This window comes from Chelonoidis abingdonii, chromosome 2, assembly GCF_003597395.2.
Source record: "Chelonoidis abingdonii isolate Lonesome George chromosome 2, CheloAbing_2.0, whole genome shotgun sequence".
NCBI lineage: Eukaryota > Metazoa > Chordata > Testudines > Testudinidae > Chelonoidis > Chelonoidis abingdonii.
In genome coordinates, this window is record NC_133770.1 from 195600388 (window position 1) to 195622035 (window position 21648).

General features: G+C 38.5%; 1 protein-coding gene across 2 annotated transcripts in view; it reads left to right on the forward strand.

Annotated features, from left to right (window-relative positions):
* Positions 1-21648, forward strand: part of MBP (myelin basic protein) — a 198752-nt gene that overhangs the window by 162679 nt on the left and 14425 nt on the right. For both annotated transcript variants that reach the window (XM_032773290.2, XM_032773289.2), the window contains exon 4: positions 1602-2032. In XM_032773290.2, the coding sequence (XP_032629181.1) occupies positions 1602-2032 (431 nt within the window). The remainder of the gene's footprint in view (positions 1-1601; positions 2033-21648) is intronic.

The following is a 21648-nucleotide window of genomic DNA, read 5'->3' on the forward strand; positions in this document are numbered from 1 at the left end:
AAAAGATAACCCCAGAATGCTCTTCTAAAGTGTTGGGTTGAATCAGCAAAGGGCAAGCACTTAGAAAAAGCACACATCACAGCATAGTCAGTTGTTGCACTGAGAAGGGATCTGGCTCTAACAAATCAAATTGTGGAATTTCATGAGGTAATCAAGACATCAAAAATACCATATGCCCAGTTATTCCTGATCCTACTGAAGTCAGTGGAAGTTTTGTCAATGACTTGAGTCTATTTCCTCATCCTGATCCCAGATGAATTATCACTTCTAATAATGTTTCTTTGCAATCAATCAGAAGCCTCATTTATTTCATACATTTCTGAAAAAAAAAAAGCCAACTGTGACTGACTGCTGAAGAACTGACTTGCCTGAGTTACTAATTTACTACTACTCTTCATTGGAAATCAGCTTGATTTTGCAGTACATAGTCTACACCAACTCACATTTTTCAATGGAAGTGGGAGCTGCTGGGTAGACAGACTTGAGCCAGTGCACTAAAAATAGCAGTGTGGACACAGCTGGAGCTTGGACCCAGGAAGGTCAACCAGGGTGGCTTGGCTCAGGTAGCCAGCTGGAGCTGCCATCAGGGCTGAACCTTTAAGCTGAGCAAGTGTTTGCTGAAAATCATATCTCCCAGCTGCAGTGTAGACATTCCCTCTGACTTCCAAATAGCATACTGAAGCACATTAGAACATAACCCAACTTAGAAAAGTTGGCATGAGTGTAATGTTTGTCATTTTACTAAACAGCAACAGGCTGGGCCCTTCACTGAGGGTGTGTGAGGGAAAAGGAGGGTAAGATATTTCTTACAAGCAGACCTGCAAGTGTAACTAACACAAGAGATCAGCTAATCATACTGCCATCCACTTAAGTGAAAACCTGTTTGCATTCCCCCATCCCCTCTTCAATATGTGGTTTTTACATTTGGAAGAAATGAGGAAACAAATCAGGCAGAGAGGTTTTCTTTTTAAGTAGTGTAGCTCAGATTCAATGGAGATTTGTATTATAAAGAATTCTAATAGACTCATAGCAGTGGGAGTTCGATCCTGTACAACATTGAGCTCAGAGTTGGAAAAGTTGTAATGTCATGCAAAGAGGGATTGAAGTGGAAATACAGCCCCAGTCTTTTTATGGTCCTGTACTGTGGTCTTTAGAAATAGTAAGAAGAGTGGTCAATGTAAAGAATTTCTCACCTTACATCAAGTACAGAGATGGCGATTAGAGATACTGATAATAAAGCAGCCTTATCACCTACAACAAACATTGAGGTGATTTGATAGGCTATAACTGCCATCATTTACAACACACAGCAGCTGTTTTTATTAACCTGTTTCCAAACACTTTTTTAATTATAAACATACTGACCAACATTCTAATTTTAAAACCTAAAAGAAGTCATGTAGTCCCAGTGCAAGTTAAATGTGAGAACACAGTTCAGTTGCAAGATAGATTAATTTGCTGAAAGGCATTTGGAGAGAGAGAACATATTCTATGGATTTTGCATGAAACAACTCACTCAAAGCAAGTGAAAGAAAGCAGCATTGTTCCAGTGCTCTGTTTTTCATAGGCCTGTATTCATATCTCATTCTTGTTGTTTGTAGGAGAGGCAGATGTGAACCAGAACAATGGGACCTCCACTAAGAGCACAGCAGTGACAGACTCCAAGGGCACAGCAGACTCAAAGAATGCCTGGAAGGAGGCCAACCCAGCTGACACAGTTGGTCGCCCCCACTTGATCCGCCTCTTTTCCCGAGATGCCCCAGGAAGGGAGGACAACACCTTCAAAGATCGGCCCTCAGAGTCAGACGAGCTACAGACCATTCAAGAGGACAGTGCTGCAACTTCAGAGAACTCGGATTTGATGGCTTCACAGAAACGCTCTTCTTTCCGGCACGGATCAAAAATGGCAACTGCAAGCACCATAGACCATGCTAGACATGGATCTCCAAGGCACAGAGACTCGGGTCTACTTGACTCGCTGGGCAGATTCTTTGGAGGTGAAAAACAAGTTCCCAGGAGGGGCTCGGGCAAGGTGAGCTCTGAGGAGTAGAACAGCTACAGCAACATAAAATACAAATTAAAAAGGAAAGGGTAGGAGAAAAAAAGAAAGGTGAACTAGGTAACCACCATAGAGCAAGAGTTGATTTAGCTAGCAGGAAGGTATTACATATGTCTGATATGATGTTTGGCTTCAATAAGAAATACAATAGCATAGCACTAGAAAATGTTATGAGCTTGCGACAGAGCACATTTATCAGTTTCTAGGCAGAACCACTCTTCCAGTGTCTGGAAATCAAGAGTATTTATAAATCAGGATGTGGCTCTGGAGACCTTCCTGAGAGACTTGTGAACATTTTATAAGTGGTGTATTATCTGTATATTGAACAACTTAGGGAGAAGCTTCAGGCTGATTTTTGTGTTTTTCTTTCAAGACCATTTTATCTCAAATGTTTCTCAAAACTAACAGGCACAGAAGCATGAGACAATCTTATGACAATTCTGCACTAGTACTGGGGATGAACTTGAAAATGGGTCTTTTTCCTTCTCTAATTTCTGTGAGTGATTCTTCTGTTAGAGTCTGCCTCACCAGCCTGTACTGTAAAATCAGCACAGCTTTGTAAGACGTGAATGTGGTTGCTGATGGGATAATGTGTCAGAAATTCTCCTGAAACATGAACTTCCTATGGTGAAGCTATTTGATCCTGAGTGCAAGGGAGGAAGGAATAAATCACAATTGTACCTTCAAACATCTGTGTATTGAATACCAGAACTTCTGTGACCTCTGAGTGTTAACAATTAATGAAATTTAGCATAAGAAAACATCCCACTCATGCAGGAAATAGAGGTGCTGAGAGAAGTAGAAAGTAGTGTATACTCCTGCCCATTCCAGGATTAGTATACAGTTTTATAAGGGTGCTGATATTTCCTTAAAGCTTTGGTTCCTTGTTGTTTGAGCTTAAATTTAAAGTTTGCATAGTCTGTTGCTGTATGAATGTAACAGATCAGTATGTCTTGATTTGTGTTTGATCTGTTTTTTGCTACAGTAATCTAGAGTGGGTGCTTTGCTTTAAGAAAATATCACACTGGTGGGTAGCCAAAGAAGTGAAGTTCATCCCTATGTGCCATGTAGTACAAAATACTCACTTTGGGGGCAGTTTCTTATCCTCTTCCCTCAATGAAAATTTGCAAGTAATAACCTGCTGTTGGGAGCACCACAAATACATTAAATTAGCTAATAAACTAAACAGTTGTAATCCCATTTTGTTGTGCAAAGCACTTGAGAAATTCAGATCATAATAAAACCATACTCATCAAATCACAATTTTTTTTTATCAAACATACTTACAAGCTATACATCACATGTACAGTAAGAGCTTGCATTAATTTCCATTAGCAATATGGCCTAGTGTGTCAGACAGTGGACTGGGAGTCAGGTTCTATTCCTGCACCTACCTAGATCAATGGTGAGTCTATCTGTAAATGAGGGATTATAATGTTTGCCCACCTATGAAAAACCTCTATGTAAGGGCAAAACATTGCAACTGTGCAGTGAGCAGTCACTGAATTGCTGAGGGGGGAAATTCTTTTGTTAGAATCCCTTGGTGAGTTTCTTTCATTGCAACAGGCATGAGTCATTCCTGATATTGATGGTGATTTGAAATGGATTCTTGAATGTGGTTGGCTAGCTTCAACTCTTGCTATTAATGTGTAATTACAGCATTGAGTTATCTAAAAACCAGTTATTAATTCTCTTTATATATCAGGGGATCAATGTAAAATAGTATTAGAATCTGCATGCAGAAAAAATAAAGCAGGTATTTTTTGTGTAGCAATAAAAATGAAATCAATTTTCAGTGGTGGTGATAGTGATCTAAAATTGGGTGCAAATTATAGATTCCTGTATTTACCAATCATTGTGAATCCATTTACCTTGAGGAGTTAGTATATAGTCATGTACTAGACAATGAAGTATCTTCTCTCTTGTATCTTGGTTGATCTTCAGTGCTCTGTCAGATTAAAGGCAGCAATGACTGGAGTGGAAAATCTCAACAGCAAACAGTGTCTGCAGAGCAAAACAAAGCTTTCTGCATGAGTCCAAACAATTTTTAAGCCGTGAATAAAACTGCTTTTTTAAATAAGTGCTTTTAATGTTTTAAAGTGCTGCCTTACAGAGGTAAGCTGTAAGCACATAGGAACTGGTATCTTGGCCAAAGTCAGTGATAATCTTTGAAGTAGCAACACTGAGCTCTAGTGCCAAAGCATTTTGTTGTTGTCCCCAGAAACAATAACGCTGATGAATAAAAACATATTTTAGGAATCCACTCCAGGAATCCAACTAGTTCCCTGGCCTTTTGCTTCAATTAGTGTTTCATAAAGCTTAAAGCAATGTCATGCAGTCATCTTAAATAGTTTGGGTGTCAGGAAAGGTTTGTGCTCCATATGTTTGTGTATAAATAAGAGGAGATCTAGATGTCTGATATTCTCATTTGTATGGAAACCAAAAGAAATTAATTGCTCAATTTGGCAGAAAAAGACTGAGTGCACCCTGAAAGCATTTTAAAAAAAGCCCCCAAAAACTCAGGCCACTTTCCAGATTTGCTGCGTAAGATATTGCAGAAGATGCTTCCTAGAGTGAATTGTAAGAGGAAAGACAATGTATTTTGGGGGCTGTGTTTATGTTGCTTGAATTAGTTTTGTAACAAGTGTGCAGCTTTGTGCGTTTAAGAGCTATTCTGCTGCTGCCTTTGTTGTGGTCTCTCCCCAACTACTGCCATCCCATGCACCACTAGGAGCATATATCTGAACTGCCCACACCAGTAAATACTGGAATGTAGAGAAAACAGTTGTTCTTTGTGCAGACTGAGGGCTGACATTCAGGCATAACACATTATAAATTCCTCATGGAGGCATATTCTTCTTAGACCAATGGGTGACAAGTACATAATGTTCTCTGTTGTTTAAAGAGGTGGGATGGGAACAAAATAATATCTATTTTGTGGCCTCCAGAGAACAAGTTCTCCCTTACCCTGGAATTTTGGAGCTGTGTTATGGAAGGTGGGAGTTCTGGGGGAGTAAAATAAAAATAGACCCTCTAGAATGTAAGGAGAGATTGTCTCCTTTCAATGGCAACAGCTTTGTTTGCCATTTTTTTTCTTCCTTCTACCAAGATTTTTGATAGCTGAAGCATATCAATCTCACACGAGTTTTGTATTTTTTTTAAGTAAAAATAATCCTAATGAAGCCAGTGTTATGTAATCATATGGGGCGGAATCTGCTGTGCTTGTGGAAGAATCATTATCACTACTGGTGGAGTAAGGCTAAGTAAGGATGACCGAATCAAGGCCCTACAAAGATACTCGAGGTTTTTCTCAATGCAAGACAAAGTTTCTTTGAGGTGTTAGTGGTAGCTAGTAGTAGTGTTTCCTTTTTCATCTCTGTAGAATTTAACAGGGCAATTTTTAAAATGGATTAAAACAATTTGGAACAGTCAGGATGATCAGATCTGTCCAATCCCCATTTAAAGTTTGTGCTTACAAAGTGTTTTTTCAAAAGACGAAATTTGTAAATTACATTATCAGAATTTTTATTTCTTGATTTTAATGGCGAAATTATTTTGTTTTCTACCACATCTTGGATTGTTAGCCAGTAACTTTTATACCCCAAACTTTAACATTATCTGCTAGCCTAGTAAACTTGAACTAGGTTTGTATGGTATAGTGGAACCTATGAAAAACACCTTAAATAATAACTCAAGGACCAGACTTGATTACTAATACAGCCTTTGGCATTTCAAAGCCATGTGTATCTCCTGTTTGCATTACTGCTCAGTAAGTACACATTTCTACATTTACACTCGTGCTATCTGCATAGGGCCTACATTTCTCACATAGTCAAAGGAAGTTACAGGGGTGTAAAGAATACAGCATCAGGACATAGGCTTTCCTTTCCCAATGTGTGAAGCAGTATATAGACTATTTATTACATTGAGCTCATCGATAAATTGGGCAAAATAGTAGTTTTAATACTGCAAACAAAGTTTGTTCACCAAGGAATGCCCAGCAGAAATCTTCAAATAATAAATATACATAGATTTGCTAGAATCACAGCTATTTAATTGTGTTCTTTTAACAGAAAAATCCTTTTATTCCATATCTCAATGTGTAAACCCACCCTACTGTCTCTTTTGTTCAAGAGTCTAACACAATACACCCAGTGGACTGAGGGTCTGGAAAAATATCAGCTCAGTCTATGCTTGTTCTAATTTAAAGTTGTGTTATCATAATGAGCAACAGACTTCCAAAGTATAGGAAATGCTCAGATTGTAATTATTTACTGTGACCTTCCTCTTAATTCTTAGTTGTGTTGGGGAGAAAATCCTCTTCTGTTATCCACTGTTTTTGTACGCTGACCTCATGCGTAAATGATGGGCTTGTAAAAAAAAAAAAAAAGTATTTGATGTATTCAATGATACTAGCTTTATGGGGGCTGTAATATAACATTTTGTTTTCATCTTTTGCTTTATATGTGCTTCAACATTTATATTCATTTATTAAAATCACAGATCTGGTATACTAATTCCTTAGTTTGTTTTTAACTATCGTATTGTATTAACAATGCAGCTAAGTCCCTTTAATTTTTACTCATTATACACTGTGATACATGTGAAATGGTCGCCAGCATTAGGGGACAGAAAGATAAGCTGCTTAAGCTGGTGGATCTAACAGTCAAAACTCATTAATATGAGAGGCTGAATATTAGATTTAGCTGAGCTCAAGGAAAAAATCAGTGTGAATTAGGAATGTGTACGTTTTTGGTGAATATCATGGGACTATTGATATTCACGAAGTCATATTTCTAATTTACCTTCGTCAGAGCAGGATTGGGTCCTTATTTGGTAAAGGTTGCCATCTCAGCACACTAGAGTGATTGGTGAGGGAGTTGGAGGCACTGTTGGTAGAACATTCCAGAGTTATTTCTCTTTGGAAAATATTAAAAGACAGTGAATATATACTCAGCAAAAGAACACACAGAATGATCTACAGTGGGGTTCTCGGACTTTTGTACTGGTGACACACAGCAAGCCTCTGAGTGCGACCCCCCCCCACATTAAAAATACTTTTGTAACACCATTATAAATGCTGGAGGCAAAGCATGATTTGGGTAGAGGCTGACAGTTCCCAACCCCCAGTTTGAGAACCTCTGATCTACAGTGAATAAATGCATGTTGTCTGGGCTGCCACTTCTGGTTAGGGATTCATATCATTTGTAATTTTGGTGCCAGCACCATTTCAGATTTGCTCTGTAGTTGTCTGGTCTCTATTTTTATATTGCAAGTCAGAGGCAATTCTCATTATCAAGTATTAAATTACACAAAACATTACATATTGATGGAAACTACTGCAAATTACCAGGCAAGGGAAAAGATATGCTGCAGTGTACAAAAATGTAGCAGAAGCCAACAACTAAGGAGACCAGGTGGGAGCATGACAACTGCATTTTGTTTATGCCTATGAACGATTTGACTTGTATTATTAGAAATTGCCAAGATTATTACCCAGAGTAAGTACTATTTGGAAACCAGACTAGAGGAGGAGAGGTTGAAAATCAATTGTTTGAATGGATAATTTTGAAAACATGAAGTGACAGTCCATTTGGCCATACACACATTTTACATTTGATCTAAATCTATGCTTCCTGCTCTGTGAATTGTTTCCTCTTTCTCTGAAGCTCAACAATGTATTCCATAAGCTATTCTTTGACACAGTTCTGCCCGAACAACCATTATACTCTTCAAAAAGTTTTAAGATCTGGCTCTCTTTGTCTTGAGCCCTCTGCCAGTAAAAGGACCTTTATCATCCTTATCACATCCCTCCAGAAGAATCTGTTCTAAAAAAAGAATAAACTGACCTCTATTAGTATCTGATTGGAACAAAGGCTTTTACTTGGTCACTCGTTGTCAGATCAGTGATGACAGCTTCAGCACCTGAGCCAGGATATTGGGTAGAGGGCCTCTGGAACTCATTCTGATGTTTTGCCAGATGCTGGGCCTGCTTTCAGGAAGCAAAGCAAGACTTGACCAGGCCCTGTCACCCAACCAAGCATGAGGATATATCTATTTTATTTTGCTATGATATACCCAGTGTTTGAGGCATTTATATTTAAATAAATACACAGAACCCTCCGCCGAGCAACAGTAACCTTCCTATACGGTGAAAAAACTATACACACAAAGGGTGAATATCACCCTGTGCAGAGGGCTTGGATACAAACTAATCCCACTCAAGATCAAATGGTGAGATTTATGTGATACAAGACTTCTCTGCACAGGAGTGAATTTCACCCACTATGCACTAGAGGGCATCATGCAATACACTCTTTGCTCCTTAATTCAGCCATAAATTTGCCCTACTGTTGTAGTGTAGACTAGATTAGACTGCCTTAAATGGTATTTTCTACTCACTGGCCCAGCTGACCCGGTATCTGACTATAGTAGTTCTTCATTATTTGCTGTGTCCCCAGTTTTTATAATCAATTATTCTTCTCTCAGATGCCACAGCACCTTCCATCCCAGGATCGCAAAGTGCTTTACAGAAAATGACCTTACCCTGCAGCACTCTTGTGAGGAAGATATTATTAACCTATGGAGAAAACTCAGAGGTTAAATGAGTTGGCCAAGGGTCATGCCACAAGCCTGCAGTAGTCAAGAATCCAGACCAGGTTTCCTGCCCTTTAGTACCATGACTGTAGGTATAATTAGCAAAGTTTTCTAGCTTTCATATGAAATTTTCATCCAAGTTTTTTTACATGTACTGTTTTATAAAACTCTGAAATTCCAGGCCTTAACCAGGCCCTGATAATACCCACTGTCCAGCCAGAAATGCTTCTTTTCAGAGCTACTCATTTCATATTTGAGTAATTGAGTTCAACTTTCCATCCAATAATTTTTTTCCTTTAACTCTTTTACTAGAACCTCCGTGCTGTTGCAAGTTTTCTCTGTTGAAGCAATTTGACAATGACCATGAAATACAGTTACATTGTGTAGAGAAATAGAATGCTTGATCCCTACCTGTTTAACAAATCCCGTCTCTGTAGTTCCCCTCTTTCATTTATAGTTGTCAAAATACCTTTGGGCAGCTAAAAGCATAATCAAATTCTCACCAATATTTTTCACACCCCTAAAACCACATGGATAGTAGAAAACAAGCCTGGGTAAAACTAGATAGCTGAAACAGTGGAGGTGGGAGGCACACAGAGAAATGCTAACATTTTCTAGGTGCCAGGTTCAACTCTCAAACATTTTCTGGATGAATGAATTATTCAAGATCCATCACAAAGTAACACTGTCAAAGCAACAATGTTCAAATGGTTCACAAAGCAAATATTAGAACTTGTGGTGTCCCATGTAATCCACAATGAACTGTGGAACAACACAGTTAAGTGAAAATGTGACTCAGGATCATCACTATTACCTTTCTGCCTGTCTGTTTCTGCAGTCAACTGTATTAGTGTTCACTCTGTCATCATCTCTATCGTTTATTCTCTTCACCTATCTTTTTGGCTCTATATCATCTTTCCCAGGAAGATAAATATTCATTACTGGGCTAGGACTCCTAAAGTCATCTTATGTCTCTAGCAAATGACCTGCTGTGCCACCTTGTGGAAGTCACTTTACCTGTCTCAGTTTCCCAAACCAGGATGATAATATGCTTACCCACCTCACTGGGGAGTTGTGGGGCTCAGTGAGTTAATTTTTGTAAAGAAGTGAAAGATGAAATAAATGATATAATTGTTAACCTTTATTTTATGTCAGTTTCAGGCCAGCAGGTGGAGAAAAGAGAAGCGTCCTGCTGACACACTGAAATACTATGCTTGCAGTGTCTTCACTAGATTTTTGTCAAAGACAAATCACAAACATTTGTGGAGTGTCTAGAATAGCATCTGCAAAGGTGTTAGCTAATAAGTTAATTGGCACTCAAGTTAAAATGAGAGCACCACCTCTTGTCTAAATGTACCCATAGTTCTGCAATGCTGATATGTAAAGCAATAAGGTTCAGCCTCATCTAAAATCAATGCCATCCCACTGTTTGCTTATTAAGGGAGCTAAACAACAGTCAGGGGGTGAGGGTCCTGAAATGCAGTACCAACTTCTACTATTTGCAACCAACATGAACGCTGAGCCCATTGTCACCTGTGCCCAAGCCTTAGGGTGGCCGCAAATTTTTGGTGCTGCTAAGGAGACTGGGCCATATTTTCCATGAAGGAAATAGGTGTTCTTATCGAAATATAGTACGTGCACACTGAGCATGCTGACACCTGAATTCACATGTTCAAAATGAGTATTTCTAATCTGCATCTACCCACCAGGCAAACACGAGTTTGTCAAGGTAAGCACTAAGTGAAGGAATGACTAAGGAGCTCAGGTTTGGGCACCAAGTTTCACCCTATTCACACACGCACAATTCCTCTCTGTAAATTTCTATTCAGGAATCAAGGATTTGGCATTATGTTTTGAGGTGGGCCTAATGCACAAAGTTCAAATCTGAATCTAAACTCTCCGGAGGAGAATTTCGATCCAGGGTTTAATTCAGTTAGCTCAGGTTTAATACAATGTTTGAACCAAAGTTCAGAAGCACGTTCTATATGGCTGTATTATAAGTTAAGGTGAAATTCACCCCTATGCAGAAGACCAGCGTAAATCCTGTCCACCACTTAAACACCTCAGAGCTGATTTTATTCCATTAATCAATATAAACTTCTTGTTGGGTTTAACCATTAGCTACTGCACATTTCATAAGCGGGTTTGATACTAATGGTAGAGATCCATGCAACTTGTTCATAACTTTTACTACACTCTTGGGTAATATGACACATTAGATACTTGTTGCCAATAAGCAATTCCATTGTTGCTTTCGCTCTGAGTGAAGGCCATAACCTTTACTCTTCCTGTTTGATGAACTTTAGATCAGCTTTTTTTGTGTTTCTTACACATACCATAATGGTAACAAAGTCTGACATTCTTTAGCAAATTTTTACCTTTCAATACAGGATCATCAGCCAACAAAAGGAAAAGATTATATAGTACACAGAATTAATTATATACAAGAGTGAAAACACTTGAATTCAACACTTAGACTCACTCCTAATATATTATATTCTTTGAATGTAAGATGGAATCTCAACTATATATATTCCTGTATGGCTCAGAAAGACCTGAGGGGTTTTTAATTTTCCCAAATTACACAAAACACTCACCTTAAGCACCAGAAAGATGATCTGGATTCATTGCACTGCTTAATGAAAACAGAAAAAGACCAACAACTTGCAATCAGTAAGGATATTACTACTTCCAGCATAGCTACTTAAGTGTTCTTAATACTGGGTAAACAATCAGTGATTTTCTTAATCATGGACATTTGCTGCAAAAAAATTCCCTAATCTTCCAAAGAAACATTAATGATACAATAAAATAGACTAAACTGCTGGTAGCTTTGGGGAAATCTTTTAAAGTATTCGTTAAGAATGTTCTAACAAAGATGGACACTAATCATCACTTGATTATAACAGGCTTCTGCAGTGTTTCCTATCACACAAGCGACTCCAATTTCAGTTGGGGGGTCTCTAGATGCTACTTTAATAAAAATAATAATACTACAGCTTCTTGCAGAATATAGACAACTCTAAACAGGCTTGCACTATGAGAGCCTCTAACCACTCTCACCCATGACCCATTTTCACTTATAAGATTAGTAGGAAATGAGTCCTGGGAAGTTGTAGCTGACAAGTTTCTATATTACAATAAAATCTCTTGCTCAGGATTTAAGCCTATTTCATGTTCTTTATTTAAACTGGTGACAGCAGAGATGTTAGTAAGAGAGCATTCTTAAATCTATTTGGCAAAACAAAACAAATTAGTTACTCATTAAACTGCCAGTTGCAGAGAATTGAGGAGCTAGATGGCACAGGGGGTTAGTAACAGAGCATTTCACTTCTAAACTGTTAGGTCATACCCACCCTAGGGAGAGATTATACTGCAAGGATCTCAGCTCCCTTAACATCAGTGGGAGCAGAGGGTGCTCAGTCTTTCATAGAAGATTAAGACCAACTTAAATAACAGCAAATAATTGTTGCTATATGTCTGGTAGCCCATATAAAATGAACTGGAAGTATCAATTCAGTCTCTCATGGGCATGTATCTTCATCACAAATTGAGTCCCTTTCAAGCAGATTATTTTTTAAATAAAAACATAACACCAGTAAAATGATTGTAAAGCAGTTTCCTCTGAAAAGGACCCTGTCATGCAAATTTGGCCTCAAGTAAAAAAGTTATTTCAAAACATACAGCCAATTGAAAGATTTCCAGGAGCGTTTTTGTTCTTTTTAATTCCAAAGTTACAATTTCCTTTGGTGTTCAAAGCTCATGCTAATGATACTGTACTAATGCATGAGAGCTATAACATGAAATTTCCAGGAAGCTGACTACAATCTACAGTTCACAAATTCCAAGGCCAGAAGGGACCATTGTAATCTAGTCTGTCCTCCTCTATAACACAGACCATAGAACTTCCCCCAAGTAATTCTTAGAGCAGATCTTTTAGAAAAACATCCAGTCTTCATTTAAAAACTGTCAGTGACAGAGAATCCACCACAGCTCTTGGTACAGTGAGTACTGTAATTACCCTCATTGTTAAAATGCACATCTCATTTCCAATCTGAATCTGTCCAGCTTCAACTTCGAGCCACTGGATTGTGTTATAAATTTCTCTGCTAGCTCAAGCAGCCCATTTTCAAATATTTGTACTCCATTTGGAACCTACACACTGTAATCAACCAACCAACACTTAACCTTCTCTTTGTTAGGCTAAACAGACTGAACTTCTTGAGTCTATCACTATAAGGCATATTCTCTAATCCTTTAATCATTCTGGTGGCTCTCCTCTGAGCCCCTTCCAATTTATCAACATCCTTCTTGAATTGTGGACATCAACAGTGGACGCTGCTCCAGCAGTAGTCACACCAGTGCCAAATACAGAGGTAACCTAACCTCTCTACTTCTACTCAAGATTCCCGTTTATGCATCCAAGGACTGAATTAGCCCTTTTGGCCACAGTATCGCACAGGGAGCATTCGTTCAGCTGATTATACACCACAAATCCCAAAGTTTTTTTCATTATTACTGCTTCCCAGGATACAGTTCCCCCATCCTGTAAGTATAGCCTGCATTCTCCATTCATACATGTATACATTTATTAGTATTAAAACACATATTGTTTGTTTGCGCCCAGCTCAATGAAAATAACTAGTTCATTTTCATCCTCCACATGGAGAAACTCAAAAAGTAAACAACAACAGACATTGTGAAAAGTAAATTAGATAATAAAAATGACTTCAGTTTTCCTCATCCAAATTCCAGATGTATTATTTATAACAAAGGTTAAAAATCGTTTTAAAATTAATTTAAGTCTGATCTTCAGAATATTATTGCCACTAATACATTTTAAATATTTACTGATAATTCGGGGTTTGATATTACATTTACTTGCCATTATTTATTTGTTATGTATTTCTAGAAGCAATCCTGTTACAATAAGATTTTCAAAGGCACAAATTGCAGTTCACTCCCATTAAAAGTTTTTGTGTGTTTGAAAATAAACTTTGTTGAATTGCATGAGTAAGCACTGCAGGATTTATCGTCATGTTTGTACCAAGGGAAGTGAGACAAGTATTTTGTGGGATGTGTTTTAGTACCACCACTTACATGCCTGTTACTGATTATGATCAAACAACCACAAAAGGATGACAAGTGCTAGTAAGCATAGTATTGGTTTTTCGGTGAAGTGTTGCGTAAGACAGTGAAATGGATGTGATATGTACACTAACAGATTATGGTTTATAAACCAGCATAAATGGAGAGCTGTTTTATGCAAATATTAAATTAAGCACCTATTTTACCTGAAAATGTGTCATGACAGAGGTATAAAGACTAAATTAGAAACTTCTTCACTTTGCCCAAAACCCAATGTGATTGAATGAGGATGAAACTTTGATTCATAGTACTGTGTTGAAAAGCAGGCTTTGCTGTTTCTCTAAGACAACCCCTGGTGTATGTTAATGTGCGCAGTGTCAATACATAAGTTACAGGATGGAGGTAAAGCACAGGGAGGACATATAATGGTAAAACTGCTGTTAATAATTCAAGTGCTTGTCTGTCAATTTCCCTCTGCAACAAACTCAAGGTTATTTCTTTACGTCTGTCTGACTTAGAGCCCAATTATACAAGTTGTAAAGCCAATATTCATGAAATTTAAATGAAACAATGGCAGAATGCAACTTTGCTGTCTGATACAAAAAAGACATTTTACTGCCCAAATCTGCATGGGTAATTTTATTCATGAGAGTAGTTCCATTCAAGATGATGAATACAGTTATGGCTATGGACAAACCAACATCACTGGGGCTTGATGAGTTAAATATCAAACTCATTGCTAATAAATCCAAAGGGGAAAAAAGGCATTTTAACAAATCCTCAAAGTACGGGAGGCAAAGGTTCAAAAACAAAACACCAAATCAGGTACATATTTTGTACTGGCAATTTCACCTGCAGTAAGGGACATCAAAATCTGAACTATGAGGTAGTTGTAATGTAGCGAGTCAAAACGTTGTGGCTTTGGCCCATCTTAATGAATAAAATGAACAGTCTTGGAATTCCAATATCACCAGCAACGAACTACCCAAGTAGTGTTCTCTCTCTCTTTTCAGATGATGGTACAGAGACATCAACTACTCACAATTTCTGAATTTGAGTGCCAAAAGCTAGACCCATATTTAGGCATCCAAGACAAGATCTGATTTCAGAAGTGCTGCACACCCACAACTCTCATTTAAGTTGGTTCGAGATGCAGGTATTCAGAATCTTTAAAATCAGGCCACTCCTGAACCAGAAGGTAACCAGATTTGAAAAATTTTGACCTATATATTATACACAGTATCTGCAGTAAGTGAAATGAAAATTTGTTCTTGGCTAATTAACAAAGTTTCCCGAAGAAATTCTTAGAAGCTTCTTTTTTAAATTAGTGATACTATATCTACCAATTTCACAATGAAGTCACAAACTGATGTATTGAAATCTAGGTCTAGGAAGTTCTCCCACTAAAACAGGCAAATGCATACGCTGTAGCATGAAACTAGTCAAGCAGAGGGACCTTTGCTTTTCACCTCTCTCTGGAATACAGAGCAGGGTTCATTCACTAGGATCAGCTGATTGAGGCCCAACACCAAGCTTTCTGCGAATATTGGGGAATGGAGTCTTGGGGTATGCCTACTCTACAAGCACTATGGTGGCGCGGCTGCAGTGTAAATGCTTACTGCAGTGATGAAAGGGGTTTTTCCCACGCCCTCGAGAAGCTTAGCTAGGTTGACAGAAGAATTCTTCCGTCGACCTAGCAGGGTCTATACCAGGTCTTAGTTTGGATTAACTATGTCTCTCAGGGGTGTTAATTTTTCACATCCCTAAGCAGGGTAGCTACGTTGGCCTAAGTTTTTAGATGTAAACTCTGTTTCTGAATGTGCCGTTTGGACAGAAGGCTCTCTCTTTGTTGTTGACTACAATGTAAAGTATTCAGTGAGCATAAAACTCACACACTTCTCTTATGTCAGCAAACTATTTTAAAATGAACCTGCAAGCAAATGGCCAAATCCCTCTGACTTCACAAAGCAATTCATTAATTCAAAGGGTCTCAATTCAAGACTAGACTTTGTGAACATGTACACTGAATGTAACATACGGAAATTAATCTTGCCTTATTAATGATTACCGGAGGAGCTGCAAGTGGTGCACAATATTAAAACTGATGTAGAAGTTTAACATTTATAATAGGTATGAGGCATGGAAAATCCTGTGAAATTGCCTGATAAGGTGCTGCAAATTTTAATTGGTAATTTGTGGGTCACAGCTCCATCTAGTGATAAAGACTAATATCACACTGTATGGAGTGGAAACTTCCGGTATCACAAGGAAGCAACAAAGGCTAAATATGGCCTCTTTTTAAAATATAGTTGATGTGCAGTGTGCTCTTCATATTTATTAGGTTTTCATATTGATGCCCATCATTTCAATTAGTGCATAGCACCTACTTCAAAAGTAAACTAGTGTATGGCAGTCTTCAGCATGTATTGATATAAAACTCATTGACTGGATGAACTAATTTACAATTGTGTAACAGCAAGAATTAAGTAAATAACTCAGCAGGGTTATTTCTTTTTTTAAGCACCCTCAGACAATGCGCTATAGCCTTTCAGTGAACTAATTTTCATTGGTTGTAGGTTTTGTTTGTTTTTTGTGATTCTAAGAAATGGTTTTCCAATTTTACTTTTTTTTTCATTGATTTTGAGTCTTAGAGCCTGCAGAGTAATAAAAAGCATAAAGTGCAGCTCAAAAAGGGAGTAAATACAGTAGTTTACAAATGCATCCTAAATTAAGAGGAAATAAGGTAATGAATTACCTGTTGCTTCAAATTTAGAATAATGTATTTACAGAGGTTAATACATGAAGCAAGCACTGCATCTGGAGAACTGATAAACACAAGTTGTTGAACTCTGTCATAGGACAGTCACAGCAGGAACACCAGCCCAGTTCCTGGTTTTAGGTCCCATGACTAGCTCATCCCTCTCAAAAAGGACCATATCAAAAAGCTAACCGTTGTAATGAAACTTTTGGCACTACAAACAGCAGAATCTATGTCCATAATATTTAATTTGCTGTATACTTTGCATGATATCCTTTTCAATAAACCAGATTACTGGCATATGCTGTATACCAGTGACTGATTATAGACCTAGATAGTGATTTACACCTAATTTTTAAGTCATCATTAACATACAGAAAATGAGAAAATAAGAAATCTTATTCATGACAATTTCCACAGCTCACTTTCTAATTCCACTTTATTTACTCTGCAAAGAACCAGGATCTCACAGGCCTCTAGCCAGTGACATTACATATACCACTGCAAAATGGCTAGTTAAGTCTAATTAATGAAGGCTTGGAGATTTTTTTGTTTTAAACTAGATAACTGTAGGATAAAACCATAGCCAAATGGTTAAAATATAATTTAGCTCAAGATGGAGGAGGGGAGCTGGGAATGGTTTAAAACAGTGGCACTTCAGGATTCATTTTGGGACATGAAACATGCTTGAGCACTCATTTTTATTCCTTGGGAGTAAGAATAAGTGAAGCTTTGCCATTTAAATTCCTACCTGCTGTCTCTTGTTCATAAGGGCTGAATATAAAATATAGAGTGGTTACTTACCTTGTGGTAGCTGTGATTCTTTGAGATATCTGCACACGTGGATCCCACTCATGGTGTGTAGTGGCCCCACTGCAATAGCTTGGAACATTTTCACTAGTAGTGTCCAGTAGAGGTCATGCTTGTTCTCAAGTCCTCATGATCCCCCTCCTCAGGGCACAAAAAACAGTGACTGCAACTGCCACTCAGTTTGTTCACTACCCAGAATCCATCGTGTAAGACTCCGAATTGCAAGAAGGAAAGTGAGCCATAGGAGCAACATGTCCAGACTTCTCAAAGAACCACAGTTACTATGAGGTAAATAATCACTCTTCCTTCTTTACGTACTGCACAAGTGCATCCCAGTCATGGTGATTAGCTAGCAGTAATCGTAAACTGAGGTGGGTGCGAAGAGTTAATTGAAAAGAGACTGCAGAAAAGACGGTTACTCACCTTTGTAACTGTTGTTCTTCGAGATGTGTTGCTCATATCCATTCCACACCCGCCCTCCCTCTCCCGGCTTCAAGCAGTGCTCGGCCTGCCGTCGGCCGATGCCAACGGGAGACCCCCATGATCGCTGCTTAAAGTGCTTGGGGGAATCCCATCTGACTGACAAGTGCCGGATCTGTAAGTCGTTTAAGCCCCGGACAAAAAAGGAGCGGGACTCGTGCTTAAAGCAGCTCCTTATGGAAGCGGCGCTGACCCCTGCAGCTCCGGCACCGAGCGCACCATCCGCACCGGGCAGAAGCTCTTCATCGGCACCGGAGACGACCGGTACCGCCAGAACACCGCGTCACCAGTCTCCGGCGCAGAAGCCAGCCCGCCACCGCTCCCTTTCGCCGAAGGCGAAGAAGTTGAAGGCTCCTGCGGCTGCGACTACAGCACCGCAATCTGAGCATGGGAAACTGTGCCGGCCGGCACCGTCATCTGCCACGGCACCGGTTCTCCCAGCACCGTCGACTCCAGCCACGCAAGAGTTAATTGAAAAGAGACTGCAGAACCTCCCTTCCAAAACGAGCAACCAATCGAGAAGTATTCATTAACAAATAATGCTTTGTAAATTTATGAGCTCGAAGTTCTGGTAGCTGCTCTGCAAATCTCCAGTATTGGCTCTCAACTTAGATATGCAACCCATGTTACTTGTGAATGAATTAGAATGTTTAAAGGACTTATTAATATCATATAGAGTCCTAATACAATCAGATGCCCATTTTGAAAGCTTTTGAGATGAAACAGCCACTCCTTTAGATTTATTTCTATAATCAATAAAACGTCTTGAAGTCTTACAAAAAGATTTTGTTTTATCGAGATAGTATAACAATGACCGTTTGACACTGAAGATACACATGTAATTTAACTTCAGCTGAGATGAATGAGGTCGTGGAAAGAAGACTGGTAAAATAATAAACTGATATGAAAGTCCAATAATACTTTTGGAATGAAAGACAGATGATGTCTCAGTCACCCTCTCTATATGAAAAGCCTTCTAAGGAGGGTTTATAATTAATGCTTGTAGTTCACTTATTCTACTTGCTGAGGTAATAGCCACCAAAAATGCCACTTTCGTTGCCAAAATTGCTGAATTGGGAAGCTTGCTAGAGATTCAAAAGGGAGTTCCATCAGAGAAGAAAGCACTAGATTTAAATCCAATGTGGGAGCAATTTCTCTTACAGGACTAACAACTCGAACTAAGCCCCTCAGAAATCTGCTCACTGATGAGAGAAAACTGAACCCCCTTCCACTGGTGGACGAAATGCTGAAATCACTGCCAAATCACTTTAACTAAAGCAACAGATAGACCCAAGTGCTTTAAATGTAATAAGTAATCCAAGATTATTGGAATAGAACACACCAAGAAAGCATATTCCTAAAATATGTGATCCTAAAATATGCCCAGAATAAAAGACATAATCACTTGCAGAATATGTTATTTCCTGCTCTGAAGTTAGATATTTCTGTACTGCTGAAGAACATTATCTAACAAGGACATCCAGAAACCATCCAAACAATGAGATGTAGTGACACTGGATTTGAGTGTAGGAGTAGGCTGTGATTTTGCGATGATATATCATTCTGAATCAGCAGCGTGGAAAATTGTTGACTGGACACTATTAGAAGACTAGAGAACAAGAACTGATAAGGCCAATTAGGAGCTATCAGTATATCCCAAGCTTTTTCTTGCCTTATCTTCCTTAACACCCTTAGAATTAACGAAAAAGTAGGGAAGGCATACATCAAATGGATCCCAGACTCTTTCCTGCTCAATAACAAAACAGACACTTTTTGTTCTGATTTAAAGCAAACAGGTCTATTTAGGGAAACCCCCACTTTTGGAAGATTTGCTCCAGTAATTAATCTTTAATTCCCATTCATGGAACAAGGTCACTTTTCTGCTTAGTGAATCTGCTAAACCATCACTCTTCCCTGGAAGATGTGGAGTTGTCAGATTGATACAATTCTGGATACACCATTCCCATATAGAACACAGATGGTCTGATCTTGTGCCTCTCTGCCTGTTCATATGGTATGGATAGACACTTGGTGAACATCCTCAGAGCAGATGAAATCCCAAAGGGCAGTACTTGGAATTCATAATTATTTGCTAAAGCCACAAACTGAAGATACTTTTTGTGTACAGAATGTGTCAACACATGAAAATTTGCTTCCTGAACAAATCCATGGGCTCTAGAACAAATCCATGGGGTCTAGAGTGGGAATAACTGAAGCAAGAGTTACCATACAAGACATGGCGTGCCGAATGTATTTGTTTGGAGTCCCAAAATCTAAGATAGGACACCAACTGCCTTTATTTTTTTATATGAGAAAAACAGAAGTCCTTTTCCACAAATTCTTCAGGTACCAATTCTATCAACTCGTCCTACGTTGATTAGGTCATCTAATTCTTGATATACTCTTGTGAGAAAAGGAATCAGTTATGGCTGGGAGGCAGAAACTGAAACATAACCATATTTGAGAAGTTGAAGGGTCCATTAATCTGTGATGATTCCAATCCAAGTCTCTTGGGAAAAGAAAAAGCAGAATCAAAAAGGAGGGAGGAATAGGTATTGCTCCTTGTAGATTAATCCAAGTTCCTCAACCATCTCATCAAATCTGATGTCTCTGTCCTGGTTGTGAGGTTACCAAAAAGAGGACAATAGAATTCATCTTTTCTTTTGATATCTTAATCTCTTCTTGGATTGGTCAGAAGATCTCTGCTGATAAAAGTATGAGAAAGTTTAGTATATCTTGAGGAAGAAGAACGTGGACAACACTGTTTCTTCCTAAATGCAGGTGTATATAAACCTAGAGATCTAAATGTGGATCTTAAATCTTTTAAAGAACTCAAGGTCTCATCTGTTTTAGTATTAAACAAGCTCAATCCATCAAACGGCAAATCTTCAGTGGTTGTCTGTACCTCCCTGTATCAATCTGATAAAGAAAATCATGATGCACATCTCATAACAATAACTATAGCCATTGAACAGACACCAGTATCAGTTTCATCCAGAGCAGCTTGAAGAGATATTTTAGAAATCAACTAGCCTCCATAAATTGATCTGAGCTTATCTCTAATTTCTGTAGGTAACTTGTCCTTAAAGTCAGATAGTTGTTCTATTGTAGATAATCATATTTAGATAGCATAGCTTGATAATTAGTTATTCTAACTTGCAGACAGGCTGATGAATAAATTTTCCTCCCAAAAGTGTCTATTCTGTTTGGTTCTCTCTCTTTGGGAGTTGACTTTCCCAATTGTTTCAACTCTTCATTTGCAGTAGTAACAACCAACAAAGATGGAGATGGACGGGTATATAAATACTGAAAACCTTCGGACAGTACTTGATATCTACAATCAACATATTTTGAAGTAGCTGAAATCAAGGAAGTAATCTAGAGCTCTTCTTCTATTCTAAAATTCCTCACTGATAGGAAGAGCAACTCTATTTTGAGATGCTGGTTGTAAAGTATCAAATGTTTATGCCTTTTCTTGTGCCATTTCTTATAGTGTTTCCCCTTCTGCACTTCAATAATTCCTGAAACATTTTAAATTTATCAATTGTCAGAGGCACAGTAGATGAAATAGCCTCCTCAGGTGAAGAAAAAGAAGAACGTGACATCCAGCTTAATCTTTCTGGTGAACCGGTAACTCTCCATCACTAGAATGATGCTGTTCCTCTGTTTCCATAAACTGAACAGGAAATGATGTGACACTTGAAAAATTGAATTAGGAGACTAACACATATATGGCATTTACTGTGGGGGAACTTACCCTGGATCCTGCAGATATTGCTACCACAGAGACCAATATGGCCAAGGTTGTTGACCATGTGGTAAGACACATTCAACCAATTTGGGGGACACTAAGGAG